This window comes from Physeter macrocephalus, chromosome 11 (assembly GCF_002837175.3).
Source record: "Physeter macrocephalus isolate SW-GA chromosome 11, ASM283717v5, whole genome shotgun sequence".
NCBI lineage: Eukaryota > Metazoa > Chordata > Mammalia > Artiodactyla > Physeteridae > Physeter > Physeter macrocephalus.
In genome coordinates this window covers 45,957,900-45,975,662 of record NC_041224.1, presented here as the reverse complement: position 1 = coordinate 45,975,662, position 17,763 = coordinate 45,957,900, and the positions used below count along the sequence as shown (strand labels likewise).

The 17,763-nt window shown below is 36.0% G+C and overlaps 1 protein-coding gene across 4 annotated transcripts in view; it reads left to right on the top strand.

Annotated features, from left to right (window-relative positions):
* The window catches only part of ARPP19 (cAMP regulated phosphoprotein 19), a 19,171-nt gene extending 2,825 nt beyond the window's left edge, over window positions 1–16,346 (top strand). For 2 of the 4 annotated variants that reach the window (XM_024128834.3, XM_024128833.3), the window contains 2 exons: window positions 8,285–8,407; window positions 12,266–16,346. In XM_024128834.3, the coding sequence (XP_023984602.1) occupies window positions 8,285–8,407; window positions 12,266–12,436 (294 nt within the window). In that variant the 3' untranslated portion in view covers window positions 12,437–16,346. Of the gene's footprint in view, window positions 1–8,102; window positions 8,201–8,284; window positions 8,408–12,265 lie in introns of those variants that run through there. The other 2 variants (XM_028495167.2, XM_028495166.2) reach the window with 2 other exon arrangements.
* Window positions 16,347–17,763: the final 1,417 nt, after the last annotated feature.

Here is a 17,763-nt window from a genome sequence, read left to right as displayed (position 1 = left end):
CCACAACAGTGAGAGGCCTGCATACCGCAAAAAAAAAAAAAAAAAAAAATTAAAAAAAATAAAACTAAAACAAACTAAATACAGACAAAAACATTCTAAATTATTAATTCACTGTGGCATGGTATTTTGCTGAAACTGAATTTCCAGTGTATTGAGACTATGGTAGCAATTGTTAAAGTGCAGGAGCCTTTTTGAGTTTGTCAAGTTAACACTTCCTTAGACCATATGATCCCTCAGCGGCCACGGTTCACGGGCCCAGCCGCTCCGCGGCACGCGGGATCTTCCCGGACCAGGGCATAAACCCGTGTCCCCTGCATCGGTAGGCGGACTCTCAACCACTGCGCCACCAGGGAAGCCCAGTTCTCCCTTTTTTAAGAGTAAGCTGTATGGTCATTTAACTGTAGTCTTAGGTACATCATTTACATTTTAAATTCAGCTCTGTTGTTTTCTCATTATTTGGACAAATGGAGTAGTAAATGAAAGCTCAGACACAGAAATACCATAGTACTGCTTAAATATAAGATGGCAATTCACATGCCCTAGGATATGCTTATATTTTTCTTTAACACCGAAGTGAAAAGTAAACATTATTTTAGCAGAGACCTCATGGATCCATCATCCACTTTGAATAACACTTAGCTGAGACAGCCATGCAGTCTGATCCTGGGGGTGAAAAGAGGCATGTGGAGACTTAAAACACATAGTTCTGTTTTCATTGTGAGCATCTTAAACTCAGGACTCTCCTTTATTTATCTTTTCTCCCATGGCACCTAGGATAGTGCCTGGCATTGTTCTGAAAATGTTGGTTGAATGAATTTTTCTCCAAACTTTTCAGTTGAAACTTGCCAAAGCACTATGTCAATACAAATGACGATACTAGTACTACAGTTAAAAAAAGAGAGGGATAGACCATGGTAATATAAAAAACCTTAGCTTAGACCCATTTAAGAAATCTGAATGAAAGTAGAAGAATGTTTATATGTATTTTTTTCATATATATGACTTTTAACTTTTTTTTAGAGAAGACCTTAATAGCAAGTTCTCTAGAAAACAGGTTTTCTAGAGGTTTTATTATAAGATTCATCAAATTAAGTTAGTAAGGTGTCTTGGGAAAGGCTAACTCGGGTAGAGCTCTCAGCTTAAGTATTTTTGTCAGTTTAAAAGGTATGCTTGGTGCTTTTGTGACTGGTGGAAGAGGAAGAGAACTACTGTTTAAATTACTTCATTATGTCATCAGTAAAGAGTGGCTATAAATTGCTTTCCCATTTTCCCAGTTTTTAAAAAATTGTGGTTAATATTGGCCTTTTCTGGGACTGTTTTGACAGTACTTTTGGTGACCAAAAGGCTTAAGATATATGCAGTTTGGAGCACAACCTGCTCCTCTGGTTTGTTGTGCAACCATTGATTCTTAACAGTCTAGAAGTAAACCTCAGAAAAGTTTTAAAATGTCTTTCAAAAAAAAAAAGCTCTTTCATTTGTTGTATAGTAAATTGCTGAGATAGCAACAGTGTTTAGGCTTGCCTGTTGTTTGTGCAAGACTTTAATACTTAACAACTTTTATTCCTGAACTTATACGTGTCTACTAAACATGAAATATTCCAAAGATAAGCTGATGGTGAAACTATCACGTGTTTAGAAAGTTTCTTAACTTTTAAAAAACAGTTGGAATACATTGTATTTGTTCATTCAGTAGACTTTTTTTTTTTTTTTTTTTGCGGTACGCGGGCCTCTCACTGTCGTGGCCTCTCCCGTTGCTGAGCACAGGCTCCGGACGCGCAGGCTCAGCGGCCAGGGCTCACGGGCCCAGCCGCTCCGCGAGTAGACTTTTATTGAACACCAGTTAAATGCCAGGCACTGGGCAAGCAGCAAGGACTTAACAGAACTACAAAATTTTTCCACAGAGGTTGATAACAGTATTGGTCCCTTCCTGACACTATACCAAAGGATTTGTTGGCTTTCATTAATCTTTTTCATCAATCAGTGCATCAGTGAACATATTGCTGAGCAGATTGAGAATTTACTTAAGAGAGGTCAGATTTTTATTTGCTGATGTTGTTGTGTAACTTCCCTGCTGAAGATCAAAAAGTGGTATTAATCATTCAAACTTACTATCAATTCCATGACAGACTACAAAATAATCCTTAATTATTTGAATATATGTATGTTTATATAGATATGCTTTTATACCTTATACCCCTCCTACTTACAGAAAGCTTAGCTAGTGTATTTCAATAGAATGATTCACAAAAATGCAAGTGCCTAACGTTAATAAATATTAGGCCCTGTGCTAATTGCAGAGTATACAACAAAGATTATTTTGGGGCATATGTTATTGCCAAGAGAATAACTATCACTTCAAATATTGTTTTTAAGTTTTTGTTTTTTGTACATCATAAGCATACATCTCTGTTGCAGTATCCTGGATTTCTGCTTTCCTAGTTTGTAGCCTAGAGTAAAAGTTCCAGAATTCTAATGATGTTTTTTCCCCCCTTCTCCCAAAGCTATTATCAGCATAGAAACCACTTAGGTAAATGAAGTCACTCATATTCCAGCATCTATTTCTAAAAAGTAGTAAAATTTCTGTGTAACACAAAGGCCTCTTGGAGAGTAAAGATTCAAAACCAGAGTTGAATTTTTAAAAATACTTTCTTCTTGGTTAAGCTTGTCATTTCCCGTCTTTGTTGATCCTTTCTATTGTATCTTTGTTTTCTGTTTCATTAATTTCTGCTTTTTATTTTCTCCTATTTTCTTTGGGTTCCGTTCTTTGTCTAACTTCTCAAGTTGGATGCATAGCTCATTGAGTTTTAGTTTTCTTTAATATAAGCCCTTAAAGGACACTTGTATCCCACAAATTTGGTATGTGTAGAATTTTTATTATTAGTGAGTTCCAAGTAATTTTTTTTATTCCTATGATTCCTTTTTTAACCATGAATTATTTAGTAATGTACTTTAATTTCCATATGGCAGCGATATATACAGTTTGAAATAATTGACTTTTTTTTTTTTTTTTTTTTTGCGGTACACGGGCCTCTCAGTGTTGTGGCCTCTCCCGTTGCGGGGCACAGGCTCCGGACACGCAGGCTCAGCGGCCATGGCTCACGTGCCTAGTCGCTCCGAGGCATGCGGGATCTTCCCGGACCGGGGCACGAACCCGTGTCCCCTGCATTGGCAGGCGGACTCTCAACCACTGCGCCACCAGGGAATCCCGAAATAATTGACTTTTAACCTTCTGAATTGCAGTCATAGATTGTGGCCTGGATGGAAATGGTTAAGACTTGCTTTATGGCCTAATATTTAGTCAGTTTTTCCATTTGTCCTTGAGAAGAATATGTATTTCCTAATTGTTGGATGCAGAATTAAAATCAAGTACGTTGACTACTTTGTCTTTTTCACCTACCAGTATGAGGAAGGTCTGTTGAACTCTCCTGTGCTGATAGACTTATCAGTTGCTCCCTATAATTTTGTTGATTTATATATTTTGAGGCTTTCTTATTAGAGGCATAAACATTAGATCTTCTGTATTCCTAATAAAGCTTTTTGGTCTTTTTTTTTTTTTTTTTCTTTCTTGTCCTCCTCCCCCCCTCCCCCCCTTTTTTTTTTTCAGTTGACTGGTTTTCTTCTTCCATTTTTACCCCCACTATTAGTTTGGAAGTTATATACTTTATTTCGTTATTAAATTGATTCCCCCTGAAATTTTATCAAGCCTCCTCAACTAAACAAAGTGTAAAATTAATATCATAAATCTTTTTGTAAATGAGACATAGAACACTTAAACTTTAAAAAACTGTTGTATATTTTTGTTCTGTCCTTTTTTTAAAAAATTAATTTATTTTATTTATTTATTTTTGGCTGTGTTGGGTCTTCATTGCTGCGCGCTGGCTTTCTCTAGTTGCGGTGAGCAGGGGCTACTCTTCGTTGAGGTGCGCAGGCGTCTCATTGCAGTGGCTTCTCTTGTTGTGGAGCACGGGCTCTAGGCACGCGGGCTTCAGTGGTTGTGGCACATGGCCTCAGTAGTTGTGGCTCGCGGGCTCTAGAGCGCAGGCTCGGTAGTTGTGGCACACGGGCTTAGTTGCTCCGCGGCATGTGGGATCTTCCCGGACCAGGGTTCAAACCCATGTCCCCTGCATTGGCAGGCAGATTCTTAACCACTGTGCCACCAGGGACGCCCTGTTCTGTCCTTTTTTAACCTCACATATTAAGACATTAAAATTAGGAAAGTGAACGTGTCAATTATATTTCAATAAAGCTGGGGAAAAAATTAGAAAAGTGACTTGTTCAGTATACATACATACATACCAATTTCTTTGTTTGCTTTTTTCTTCTTTATCTCAGACCTTTTGAGGGATGTATTTTCATTCTAGCTGGAATAAATGTTCAGGAATTCCTTTGAAGGATGTCCAGAAACATGCAGTCACCAAATTTTGTGTCCTTTGCATTTTTTAACGTGACTGTAGGGATAAATTGCCTTTTTTAAAGAAAATTTCTATTGCAGCTTTTTATTTTAAATGACTGTGAAATGAAGTTCTCACAACATAAGACCTCCAAACTCCAAAGTCAGGCATCTGGAGTAGACTCTCAGGTCACTTCTCCCTCTTAGCCCTATGTCCACCCCAGTCACCCAAAATCCTGCCAGGACCATCCTGGAGGTGAGGTGATCTCTTTTTATTTGTAATAGTTCTAGCAAAAGTTATACAACAGTTTATTCCTTTAATTTTAATTCGCAGTTTACATATATACGTACTGCTCTACGTATTATCTCCTTTCTTTTAAATTACACAAATACTTTCTAGGAACTATTTCAATAAATTGCTTATTTTACCTGATTTTGTCAGTTAATGTCCTGCTCTGGAGACTAGAAATCAATTTGGGTATTTCAGACAGAAAGGGATATGATTTAGGGGGTTAGGTTACAAATTATTTGAAAGGATAGAGTAGCAAAAAGGGGAAGATGATGTTTCCACAGGTGAGGGATTGCAAAAAAAACCTTTGACCCTGCAAGAGTGAGCACTATTCTGAGCCCAGCATCCTCTGCCCCATCTCATGTAGCTGCTACAGGAGACCCTAATCATGAGCTTGATGCCCTTCTTCAGGAACACACAGGAGCTACTGCTCTCTGCACATTGTGTGGCATCACCAGGAATAAAATGGATTCTTTTCCCCATGCCTTTTAATCTGTTGTGGGTAACATTGTTAGAACCTTATAGGAATTCAGTCTGGGAAATGTGCTTTCAGGCTTCTTCTAACTGTAGTGATTCAGAGGAGTGTTTAGAGAAGGGTAAGTGTGGTCTGAATGCCCATGGACACAGTCCACCACCTGACGTGTTATTAATATTTCACAAGCAAACTGTACCTGCGTCAGATCATTGGTGAACATCCAGGCATTTGAACTTGCTTATCAATAAGCCCTAGAACTGTATACATCTGCAAAAGGTTTAAGAATGTTTCTGTATGATCCATTAAAAGTATTGTACGTGTCTTGATGGTACTGACTACATTTAAAAAATGTAGCTTAGGTCATATTTTCCACCCTTTCGGTGTTAATTGTAGCTGAAATCCTGAATCCAACTGCAAAGTTAACACCTAGCAAGGACTTGCCATTGTGCTATGTATTTGGCCAGAGAGTCCAAGAATTGGTTCGTTTTTCCAGGACATATTACAAATTTATTGTAAATCTAAATAATATTTTCAGCTGTAGGTGCTGTTTTGCCCAAAATATTTTTCGATAGTGAACTGTTGCAATTTAATTAAACTGTTTCATTTAATTGAATATTATATGTAAATATATACATAAATGTGTTCCTTATTAAGAAAATGGGGGAGTGCCAGATAAGATGGCATATTGTGCACAACTTTTTTTCCCTCGTATATAAAATGGGGAAATCTGCAGAAACGCTGGAATCTAGGGAATGTTGCTACCCCATACTAGAAATTTTAAGGAATCTTTCTTAGATACAGACAACTGATAATTCAAATCAAACAAAGAAGTAGAGCACTCTCATTTCCCAAGCCTAAGAAAGCTGGATGGTTTTAGTGGAAATGTAGGACTCTGTTAACATCCTTTAATTTGAAGGTGCTGGGACTGAAAGGCTATAATCGGGTTGGAGTCCTCTTCAACCAGTGTCCAAATTTAACGTCAACCAATTTAAAAAACAATTGTATAGTGGAACCCAAGAGTAGGTCCCTCCCAAGTCCACTTATAAATTAACCACTATGGATACCCTGGGGCTGTAGTAGCGAAGTGAAGCCTCTGTGGTGACCCAGTGCACTCTCTTATACTAAACTGGGAACCTTAAATTTATATTATTTCTCCAGCTTATCTGATGAATACAGTGTAGTCATATCTTGTACAGGGGTTAGGTTCTAAAGTTAGTAAGGCAAAAAATCACATATAACTGAAATCACCCTTGAAAAACCCAGTGAAGTCATGATCACATTAGAGACTGCCCCATCAATTCTCAGTAGGTCAAGTGGTAGTCACTTTTTTGTCTAGTGTTTGAACAGATGGCCGGGCTGGTTCTTCAGTTGATTGCCAGATGAGGTAGTTGACTCCTGTTACAGGGGCTGAGTTTTTAAACACTGGAATGATAAACAGTATGTTGATACACTTACACTCTGAAAGAGACATACTCTGGGATTGAGACTCTCCTGGGAATGCAGGGTTGCGTCATACACCTCACACTTGAGCTACCCTTTTTGAATGGAATGACTGGCAGAATCACCGATACTATTTAGAGTCTCTATCTCTGGCTGGGCACACATAGTTGAATTTTTTGTACATCGAGTGAATGATGCAACCACTGTAAAAAGAATGAAAATCAAAATATGTAGATGCATGAAACTGCAGCATAAGAAGAGAGTAGAACACTTGAAGCAGAAGGAAGCATACACATAAAAGAAGCCCCATAGAAAGGGTATATTTGACAGCAGCGGCAGCTTTATTCTCAAAATCCTCTAAGACTAAAAATGAGAAGAGGTAACAACACATGAGGAAGCTTTTGAAGATGGAAAAAAAAATATTGACAATCTATAAGGTGAATAAAGTTGATTATAAAACATGTATGAAAATACTTTTGAGGAAGATATATGCAAAAATTATATGAGTTGTTTCTTGAGTTCCTAGATTAATAAATGATTACTTGCTGCTGTGTAAGAACAGTAGGCTTGGCATTTATGGATAACATTTCTGCTTTTTGACTATTCATAAATAACCTGGAAGAATCAAGATATGCAGAGGTGTGTAATTTTGCTGAGCTGGTGTGCAGAAATGAGTCCATTAGCTAAAAAATGTGCCTTGCCATTGCCTAGCCTCCCCTATCAAGGCAGCTCTATTTTTCTTGATTCATTCTTTCTTCTGCACTACTTGCCATGAAGTGGTAAACACTGCTCTCCTATAAAATATTACTCTTGGGGACTTCCCTGCAGTCCAGTGGTTAAGACTCCCTGCTTCCACTGCAGGGGGCACAAGTTCCATCCCTGGTTGGGGAACTAAGATCCCACGTGCCATGTGGCACAGCCTACATATATATATATATGTATGTATGTGTGTGTATATATATATATATATATATATATATATAGGGAAGAAAGTAAGCTATATCAAGAATGGTGCTAAAAGTGAATAGGCTTAAGATATTGATAGTCCTTGGTCAGAAAACATATTTTTGATGTATTAAAGATGGGATCTTTGGCATGAAAACTGTTTGCCATTAAATATGGGTAGAAATTAGGCAATAAAATATACAGATGTAAATATTGACAGAGGTGATGTTTCTCCTTTAAGAATAACCAGGTCTTCTGCATTATTTAAGGAAAATATGATAAGTAAGCTGCTGTTAATTTCTATTAAAGATTCTCAGAGCTTTCAATTAAATATGATTTTGAATAAATAGGAGGTCAAAAAGCTCTTTTTTATTTTAACAGTATTAAGATGGTTCTCTAAATATGGGCAAAGAGCTGATGAGTTCCAAAGAAGGTGACTAACTATAAATGTATTATACATGACTGGAAAGTAATGGCAAGCAAGACTTCAGAGCTGAGCTATCTTGATATTTTTATCCAGTGTGTGGGGTGTTATACATGCATCACAGCTATAATAGACCTATCACATGGATCATTTGAAAAACAAGACAGAGATGTTTTAAAAGCCTCTGTGCTTGATTTCTTAGTCTGTTGCTGCATTATTTGGTATTTGACAACTAAAGTCAGAATCCAGATATTTAAAAGGTGGAATTATCTAAAATAACTGAATTGTAATAGAGAACTAATTTATTTAAAATTATTTCAGGAAATGGAAGACAAAGTGACTAGTCCAGAGAAAGCTGAAGAAGCAAAATTAAAAGCAAGATATCCTCATCTGGGACAAAAGCCTGGAGGTTCAGATTTTTTAAGGAAACGATTGCAGAAAGGGGTAAGTTCTCATGTGTAAATCTTCAAATGTTTAAGTCCTGTGAACTCAGTGTGCCGAAACAGATTGTGAAATGGGTGTCTGTGTTTATAGCTCTTTACCACCAGATGTGTGTGCATTGATAAGTATATATGTTGGCTATAGTTATATGTGGATTATTTTCTCAAATAAACCAAATTGCAAGGGAATATTTTTTTCAGCTTTATTGAGTTATAACTGACGTAAAATATTATGTAACTTTAAGGTGTACAGTGTGATGATTTGATACATGTACATATTGCTAAATGCTTACCATAATACGGTTAGCTAACACATCTTTTACCTCACATAATTACCATTTTCTTCTTGTTATGGTGAGAACATTAAAGCTTGACTGTCATAGCAACTTCCAAATATACAATCCAATATTGTTAACTGTAGTTAACACCATGTTGTCCATTTATTAGATCCCTGGAACTTACTCATCTTGTAATTGAAAGTTTGCACGCATTCACCAGCATCTCCCCATTTCCCCCACTGCTCAGCCCCTGGCAACCACTGTTCTACTCTGTTTTCTGTGAGTTTGATGATTTTAGATTCCACATATAAGTGATGTCATACACTAATTGTCTTTCTACCAAAAGAATATTTTAACATTAATTTTAGTTTAACAGATTACTTTTAAAAGTGGCAAAACATAGAATGGTGTTTTTATATAGCATGAAAGAATGACATTGACAGCTTTGAAATAATAGAATGACAAAGAAGGATTATACCAAAACATAAAAATAAAATCCTTGTTCCATGAAAAGTAATATGGTGGGGAAGTTATTATAAAAATGTTAGTTAATATTTGTAATACATAAAATGGTTTTTCAGATACACAAGAAAAACATTAAGGTGCCCTAGATAAAGGATTTTAGCAGAGGAAATATTGTTATTAAACACAGAAAAAAATGTTTATCCAGGATAGAAATCAATGGAGTATAAATTAGAACAATTATTTCTTTGTAGCTTTAACTATAATAAAAAGCAGCATCACTATTCAACAGCAGAGATATAGTAAATAAATTGTGATAAGTCAACAATGTAGAACATTATGTGGTCATTTAAAAAGCAAAGACCATAATGTAGGGGATAAATAGAAAAAAGCATTGAGAAACATGTTCTACATTCTGTGTAAAATGTATCTGTACCAAGTCTCATTTTGAAATCATCCCATCAGATGTGGTTTTAGTATGAAATTATGTAATTTTGATTATTATTATTTGGATTTGGGATTTGACTGATTATTAGTATTTAGGAAACCTTTTTTCCTTTGCTAATCTTCAGTATAACTTACGCTAACAGCCTTCCTTCCAACATTTGGGCTGTTGACTTTGTCATTTTTCTCTAGCTTCAACGATTTATGACTTTTTAAGTATCTTCAAGTTAGAATTTATATACATTGTATCTTGGCGTTGGTGTTATAGATGTAAATAGTTGTCAATAAGAAAATGCCACTTGAATCAAGAAATTTATATAGAATTTGAGAAGGGAGCTCTTGAATGATTCTGTATTTTACCAAAATGTCAGTGAATAAGCACTTTTATATTAGGGAAATGAAGTGTTATATTCAACTATATAATTTCTTACTATGTTAAAAGAGTTTTGTTTTTTAAAAAATGTCTGGATCACAGGGTTTTAGTTTTCCTCTGTCGTAATAGCAAACTGGCAAGTTATCTTAGTATCTTTAAACAGTTTCTTGTTCATTTGAGAGGGTTGGTTATTTTAGGTCCCTTTCTGTTTTATTGTACTCGTTAATGTTATTTATTCGGATACCTATTTTTAGGCTTTTAACAATATGTGTGAGGGATATCAAGCAGCAGTCTGGCCCATGTTTTTTCATACTTGTGGAGTTTGTGAAGTCCCAAGAAAACTGAGGATCCAGTTTTAAGAAACATGACCTTAAAATTAAATATTGTCACTTTGGTGATCCATTAGTGTCAGTGCAATTATAAATATGGATGTAAGTGTGGCCCTTAAATTGAAGTGGGAAAAGGCTCTTATAAGAGTGTCATCTAGATGGTACAGAATATGTTAATTTTTAAAATTTTCACTTACACAAAATTTAAGAATTGTTAAAGACAAGTAATATTGCCTTCTTGAACTGTATCTTTTCCAATATGAGAAACATTGATCTAGTGCATTCCTCTACCTAGAGCAGTTATAATTATTAAGCATTGAGTTTAGTTTTTCTCTCACCACACTAAATATTTAATTCCTTTTCCTCAAGCAAAGTAGCCTAATCTACAGTTAAGTGTGATCCCCTTGTGATGAACTTTTGGTTACTATAAAAGAGGTAACATAGAAACAGACTTTATTATATTGGGGAAAGTCTGCCTAAAATTTGCACTATGTGTTAAAGTTCTCATTTTGTGCTTTTGACTCTTAAGAAATTTGGCAGTCTGCTTTCTCTTTTAGAGGCTACTAAACTTCAGAAGTAGCTCTCTAATATAATACAGTACATCAGAAGTTCTGAGGGTTTTTTTCACTACACATTTTAAAACATGCAGAAATGAAGCTGCAGCAAGTCTTAGAAAGGCCTGGTCCAAGATTCCTACTCTATGTGTAGACACATGAAAAGCAATTTCTAACTTTAGACTCTGGCCTAAGGCCAGATGCTTATAAAAGAATAGTCACTGGAGGGAGGCAGCCAGTGAGACCTTTTTTTCAGGCCATTCTGCAATCCTAAACTAAGCTGTGAGCTCCTAGCTCCTTGATTTACCACTTGAGTTACCCCTGAAGTCTCAAAGAGAATATTTATATTTGCCCCCCTTCATCCTTTGTCCAAGCCCTCATCTCGTATCTGGATTATTCCTTCTTGTCTGTGCTATAGGCAAAGGTTAGTTTCCCCTCCTTTGAGTAACCATAGCACCTCATGTATTTAAAACAGTGTAAGAGTGGATTTACTTGGCTGTTGTCCATCTTTATATCTCTCTTCATGATTCACACAGCGCCTCGTGTAGTATTGCAGGCACTCAGTAAAGGTGGGCTAAACATGATAGGTGAGTCAGAACCCAGGCAAATTCATGTGTTTTTAACCTCGGAACAGGCTGACTCATGTAGATTATCTATATTAAGGTTGATCTTTAGCTCCACAATTTCTATTTCAGTGATAAATGGTGTGGTTGTTACCGCATCCATCTCTCCAACTAATAAGAGCGATTGTTGTTCTTAGTGTCTTAGGTGAAAAATGGTGGTATAGGGTAGGGATGTGTATTTTAAGTGATAATTAATTTCTAATGAGTTCATTTCTTCTGTTACCCTAGCATTTATATTTTAACCTTTATTTTTATGTTAGTGAACTGCTCTAATTCAAATAAATGGTTTAAATCCTTACAGAAAAGTTCATCTTAGATGACAGAGTACCAGCAACTATAAGTAATAGTTTTAATAATTGTAAGCTTGATTGGAGGTGGGTGATATCCCAAATGCAAGTTGGTGGATTGTGTGTTTTTATTTTCAAAATCATTTAAACAAGAAATTCATGCTGGTTTTTCTATTAGGAAGTGAAAGGCTTGTGTCCCACTCTTTAAGTCCAGGGCTATTAGCTCCCAGATAGATTCATATGGAAGTTGATGTCAATATTGAGGGTTCCATACTGGAACTAGAATGATATAAGTAAGCCTGAAGAAAGGGTTCTTGCCTGACTTCTCAGCTGTTGACTTGTGATAGAACTCACTATAGAGTCATAGCTATTTCGTGTAGTTGATGTTTTTGTTTAAAAACTTTTAGGTTTATTTTATTTTGACAGTACAGGGTCACATCTATATCTTAAACCAGTGTAATTGCATATGAAAGCTTTTTAAACTCTAGTCTGAATTTTTTTTTTTCTTGTAGCAAAAATATTTTGATTCTGGGGATTACAACATGGCTAAAGCAAAAATGAAGAACAAGCAACTTCCTACTGCAGCTCCGGATAAGACAGAGGTCACTGGTGACCACATTCCCACTCCACAGGACCTTCCTCAACGGAAACCATCTCTTGTTGCTAGCAAGCTGGCTGGCTGATTAAAAGAGCTGAACTGCATGAATCTTCTAATCCCATTATTTCTCCTTAATATGTTACTTCTCCACTTTTTATTTCCTTTTACTCATTAAGTCATTTGAGAGTTATGGCTTTGCAGGTAGTGGTAGTGTGTGTGTAAGGGAATATACATGTGTAGAGTTTTGATTAGTTTAACAGTGCACTGATGAAAAGAACATGTTAGAGCAATGTAAAGTAATCTACTTGAAAATAATTGTATATATTACCTAACTCCTAGTGTAGGGCTGGTTCCAACAAGTAACAAGCAAGTTTTACAATTTTAATGCTTTGGCTTTCTTTAATTCATCTTAATTATAGCTTTGTATGTTACTCTTATTTAATGTAACCTCTATTGTATTGATTTCTTCTGTATTTTCCTTTTGGATTTTGTAAAACAGAAGTTTAAGACCACAAGTTAGAAGAAAGGTCACATATTTCAAACACAAATAGATGGGGCTTCAAAAGATTTGTATCCTGTGCTTGAACTTGAATGGCCTTAAATCTGTTTCAGCTTTAACAATAGAATTTTACTTGGGCAATATTTGCCCATTCTGGTGTAACTTATGTGACTCTAGTGCTTAACAGCTGCTGTTGAAACTAGTATTCTTATTCGGTTCTGTAGTGTTAGAATACCTTTTGTTGTTGAAGATGTGAATGAAGTGTGCATGTGCATCGACTGTTGAATTCACTTTTGTGCCATTTTTGTAAATACAGTAGTTTTGCACAACCTCTCACAACTGTCTGTATTAATTTCACATATTAACGAGTAGATGATGTGCCAACCAGAAGCACAAGAGTTCCTACACAAAACCCTATGTGTCATTAGAGCTTTTGCATAGTAAGAGTAGTTTACAGTCTTGGGGTTATAGAATACCAAACTGAAATCTTTGCTCAGTCTGCCATAGACTTAAGCTTTTTCATTTGTTCCTCATATCCATGACATTCAGTGGCCTTGTGCAAATATGATATGTTGCTTAGGCATATCTTTTGTCCTATGCAGAACATTTCATTTTGACTTTTATGAAAATTACAATTCATGTAATTTATATAAACTTTTTAAATGTAGAAACTTTTTTACTTCCACAGTCAATTTTGGGGACACTAGAATAAAATACTTTGCCTCCTGTGGCCCCTCCCTTCTTTTTTTCTTGCTTCTTTGACTTAAATTGTGTTGGGCTGTGCCGTTCAGTCTCTTCAGAAACAGGTGTCTGTATCTTTACTCTTGAAATTTTCTCTGTTGAATGCTGTATATTCTAACACAATAATGATATTTTCCTTATAATTTCTCAGTTGTTAATTAACCACTCTTAATCCTGTATTGTTAAGAATTGACAATTGTTTAAATAAAAGGAAATTTATAATGAAACAAATATTTGAGACGATTGGCCCAGGAACCTAGTCAGGATGAGCTGAATTTTAAGTAATTATAATGAGCTAGGTGAATTAGGCTTGTGACAATTAGAGGAATTTACATGATAGGTGGAACATATTCATAATAAATACTTAGATATTTTGTTTCTATAGATGTCACTTTAATGTAATACTTGTGGTTTATCTAGTTAGTAAGAAATTTAATAGACTTTACTGGGACAAATTTACTGGTCTTTTAGGAGCTCTTCCCATGATGCTGATGATATGTAGCCTGAGATGATAGTATATTTTTCTTCATCTTTGACTTGTGCAGGGCCTCCCCCTCTTTTGGATCCAGGCATCTTTTCTGGATCTTGGCTCCATTTGTATACCTGCTTTCCTATGACCCCAAATCACCATAGATGGTGCCTTGAGCATAGTACCTGCGCTTAAAGGCTGCCTAGCTCTCTGAGGAAAACTTGCTGATTATCTTCCTGCTTCACCCACCCCAAAAGGCAGAAAACAGCAAAATCGATAATGTGCTAATTTGTTATTATAAGGATTAGTTATATATAAATAGGTTTGTAATGGGAGTAAGTAGGTTATTCCAAAGTATGTATAATCATTGTAGGATTATTTAAGAATTACAAAATACCCCAAAGTAGAATATCTAGTGGTTTTGTTTTGTTTTTATGACTATTTGCAAGCTATCACCATTAAATTCACACACACATCAGAGATTAATCTGAAAGATCAGACCATGTTACTGATTATGGTAGGACTCCTGCTATGGTTTGCGACAAGTGATGTAATCTCTGCCTGAGTTTTCATTTGTAAAATACAATGCTAATATTAACCTACCTCAAAACTTGTTGAGGATCTGTGAAATACTGAGTAAGTGCCCCAAATAAAATATTGTTGATTGTCTTTTCATTAAAAGTAAATTTCCTCATTAAACCAACCTGCCTTCTGTAAAGTCACAGTGATAGAAATCTCAGGATTTTCCATCAGACAAGACCTGTCATTTAGAACTTGTAGGTATAATTGCTTAGCCTCCATTATTGGTGCTTGGGATAGAGGTTTTACATTTTTCTGTTTTTGTTCTGCATCAAAGCTCAGTTTATTGAAGACATTTGCAGGCTGTTTCACCATTGCTTGAATGAAGATTTTTGACCAAGATGGGCTTAATCAAACATTTCTGTGGTTTCAGAATTGTGGTTTGAGAAATGGCCAATTTTAATCATTGTCCTTATTATAAATGAATGTTGGAGTAAACAAGTTGGAGATAAATACTTCATGAAAACTAGCTAATGTCTGAACTCAATTACCTGTTTTATGTCCAGTAGCTCCTATTTGATAATACAGTTCTGAGAAACATTTCATTTTTAAAGGCTACATCTGACTAAAACAATTATAGTTATTGGCATGTTGGGATAGTAAGGACTGTTGGATTGTTTTGATGAACTGAAAAGAGCATTTTTGCAGTCTATTTACAAGTTATTCAATATTCCTTTGCTGTTCACCTAAAAATACGTCTTAACTATTCATCAAGCCCTCTACTTGTTGTTACTTCACTTGGTATTTGTTGCTGTTTTTACTTGATGTAACAAAACTATACCTCTGAATGTTTATTGATACTTTTTACTAAATCAGACATGTATTCTTTCGCACTCCAAATTAGTGAAGTTTTATCAGTGCTGAAATATGATCTCTACTTGAATTGTGCTCTAAACTTGGTGTTTGGTGATCCAGGGGCAGGTATCCAATAGGAAGAGCATGTCTGAGTGGCAACTTAAGCAGTTTCTGTGGTGGCCTTTTTACATTCCCCAACATTCAGACACATTTCTTCCATTTTTCATTTTCCTTTTTCACCTCATTTTACTTCACTTCTCCCCCCTCCCATCCCTGCTTATTTCTTAAACCCCCTGATGGCATCTATTAAATGGTATTTAGGACTGATGAATGATCAGTCCTTTAATACCCTTCCCAATATAACACAATAAAGGACCCATTTAAAATTTTCTAAAACACTGTCCTCATCTGGATAATGACAAGTTTGAGCCACCGTCCCAACTCTGCAATTCAGCATGCACTGCCAGTCTTCGCCCATATCCCTTCTCCCCCTGACATCACACCACACCTTGTAAAATTGGGATCAAAGAAGTCTCATTCTGGGATTGTTGATCTAAGGATAAAAACACTGATTTTAATACTGTTTTACTAGTTTCTGCCTTTTAAAGTAGGTAGGCCTATGGGTTTTATTCTGGGAATCACTGATGGTCATGACAGCCATTAATTATGTTTGTATTATGTTATTTATCAACTAAACAGCATTTGAAAGAAAAATCTAATTTCTTTAATATACCCTCAAATATGTTACTGCATCTTTTATTTGTGATGCAGTAGGACACTTGCCTGTATTAAAAGGGCCAAGAGTAAATGCCTTTTTTGTTGAACGTGTCTATAGAGTTGGCAGTTAATGCTGAAATTTGTTAAATAGCCCTTCCAAAATTATACTTGTGAAATACACAAAAATAAATTGATCTACTTAATTTCTATTGATTTGCAGTTTTTGTCTCATTTAAGTGTTATATTGTTTTTCAGTATATTTTCTGAAGTTGATCCCTTTAGATTTCAGCTACTACGATATGCAGAAAGAATTTGACTATTGTAGTCTTAAATTTTGTTTTAATTTAGATAATGTTTGTTTATGAGGTCCTAGCAGCCTAACTTATATTTGTAAAGGCTTTGTAATTTAGGTAACATGAAATGTTTGCAGATTGTGAGTCTTTTCCATCTCAGGTGTAAAACACTCTAGTACAATACTGTCAGGAATAGATGGATGAGACATTCTGAGAAATTTTATATACATACAGTTGACCCTTGAACAATATGGGGGTGTTAGGGGTGCCAACCCTGGGCGCAGTTGAAAATTTGTGTATAACTTACAGTCTGTCCCCCTTATCCATGGTTCTGCATCCACAGATTCAACCAGTCACAGATCGTGTAATATTGTAGTGTGTATTTAGTGAAAAATTCCACCTATAAGTGGTCCCACACAATTCAAACCCGTGTTGTTTACGGGTCAACTGTGTGTGTGCTCATTTAGATAGGTAGATAGATGGATAGATAAAACAATGCAAGGTGGAAGTATTACATTCCTTAAGAGAAATAGAAATAAAAATAAAGTTCCAGGAAGTCTAGAGGAATGCATTATTACATTTAGGGGATAAATGGGATGAGTGGTAAGTTAGGGAAATTTTAGAGGTAGTTTTGAGCGATGGGTTGCTGTAGGCATTGGTGGAGGGAAAGGGAGAAAGAAGCATTTTAGGTGGAGGGCTGTTATTTTCAAATAGGCAAGGGGTTGGGAAAACGTGGCTCTGTATAAGGAAGTTTGGTTGGAGATGAGGGCATGCGAAGGAACTTGATTTTCCTGCATAACACTGTCCTTTCCTCCAGCCTTCAACTCAGTAAATACCTCTGTGCACTTGTCCACTTGAGTACTCGAGCCAACGTTAGAAGTTATCCTTTATTGCTCAGAGGCTATGACCAACACCCACCAAAATACACTGAATTTGTCCATTTCTCTTCCCTGCTGGCACCATACCCAAAGCCACTATTTCTTACCTGGACAACTGCTATAGTTCCAACATATAACTCTTCTACTCCTGCTCCCTTGTGCGTGCTGCAGTCCTGCCCATTCCCACTGCCTCGTCCCATTTCCATTCTGAAATCATATATCCAAGATCCTTTTGCCCCTGTTGAACATGTTTCTTTTCCATTAAACACTTCCCCTGTTTCATAGTTCGGCTAGCTCTTTTTCATTCTGATCTCAGATCAAATTTAACTTCCTTAGACGAAGTCTAATTCGTTATTGCATCCCTAGCACCTAGAAACAGCTTATACATACTAAATGCTTGTTGAATGAATAAAGTGAAGTGGACTTGGAATATTGGGTTGG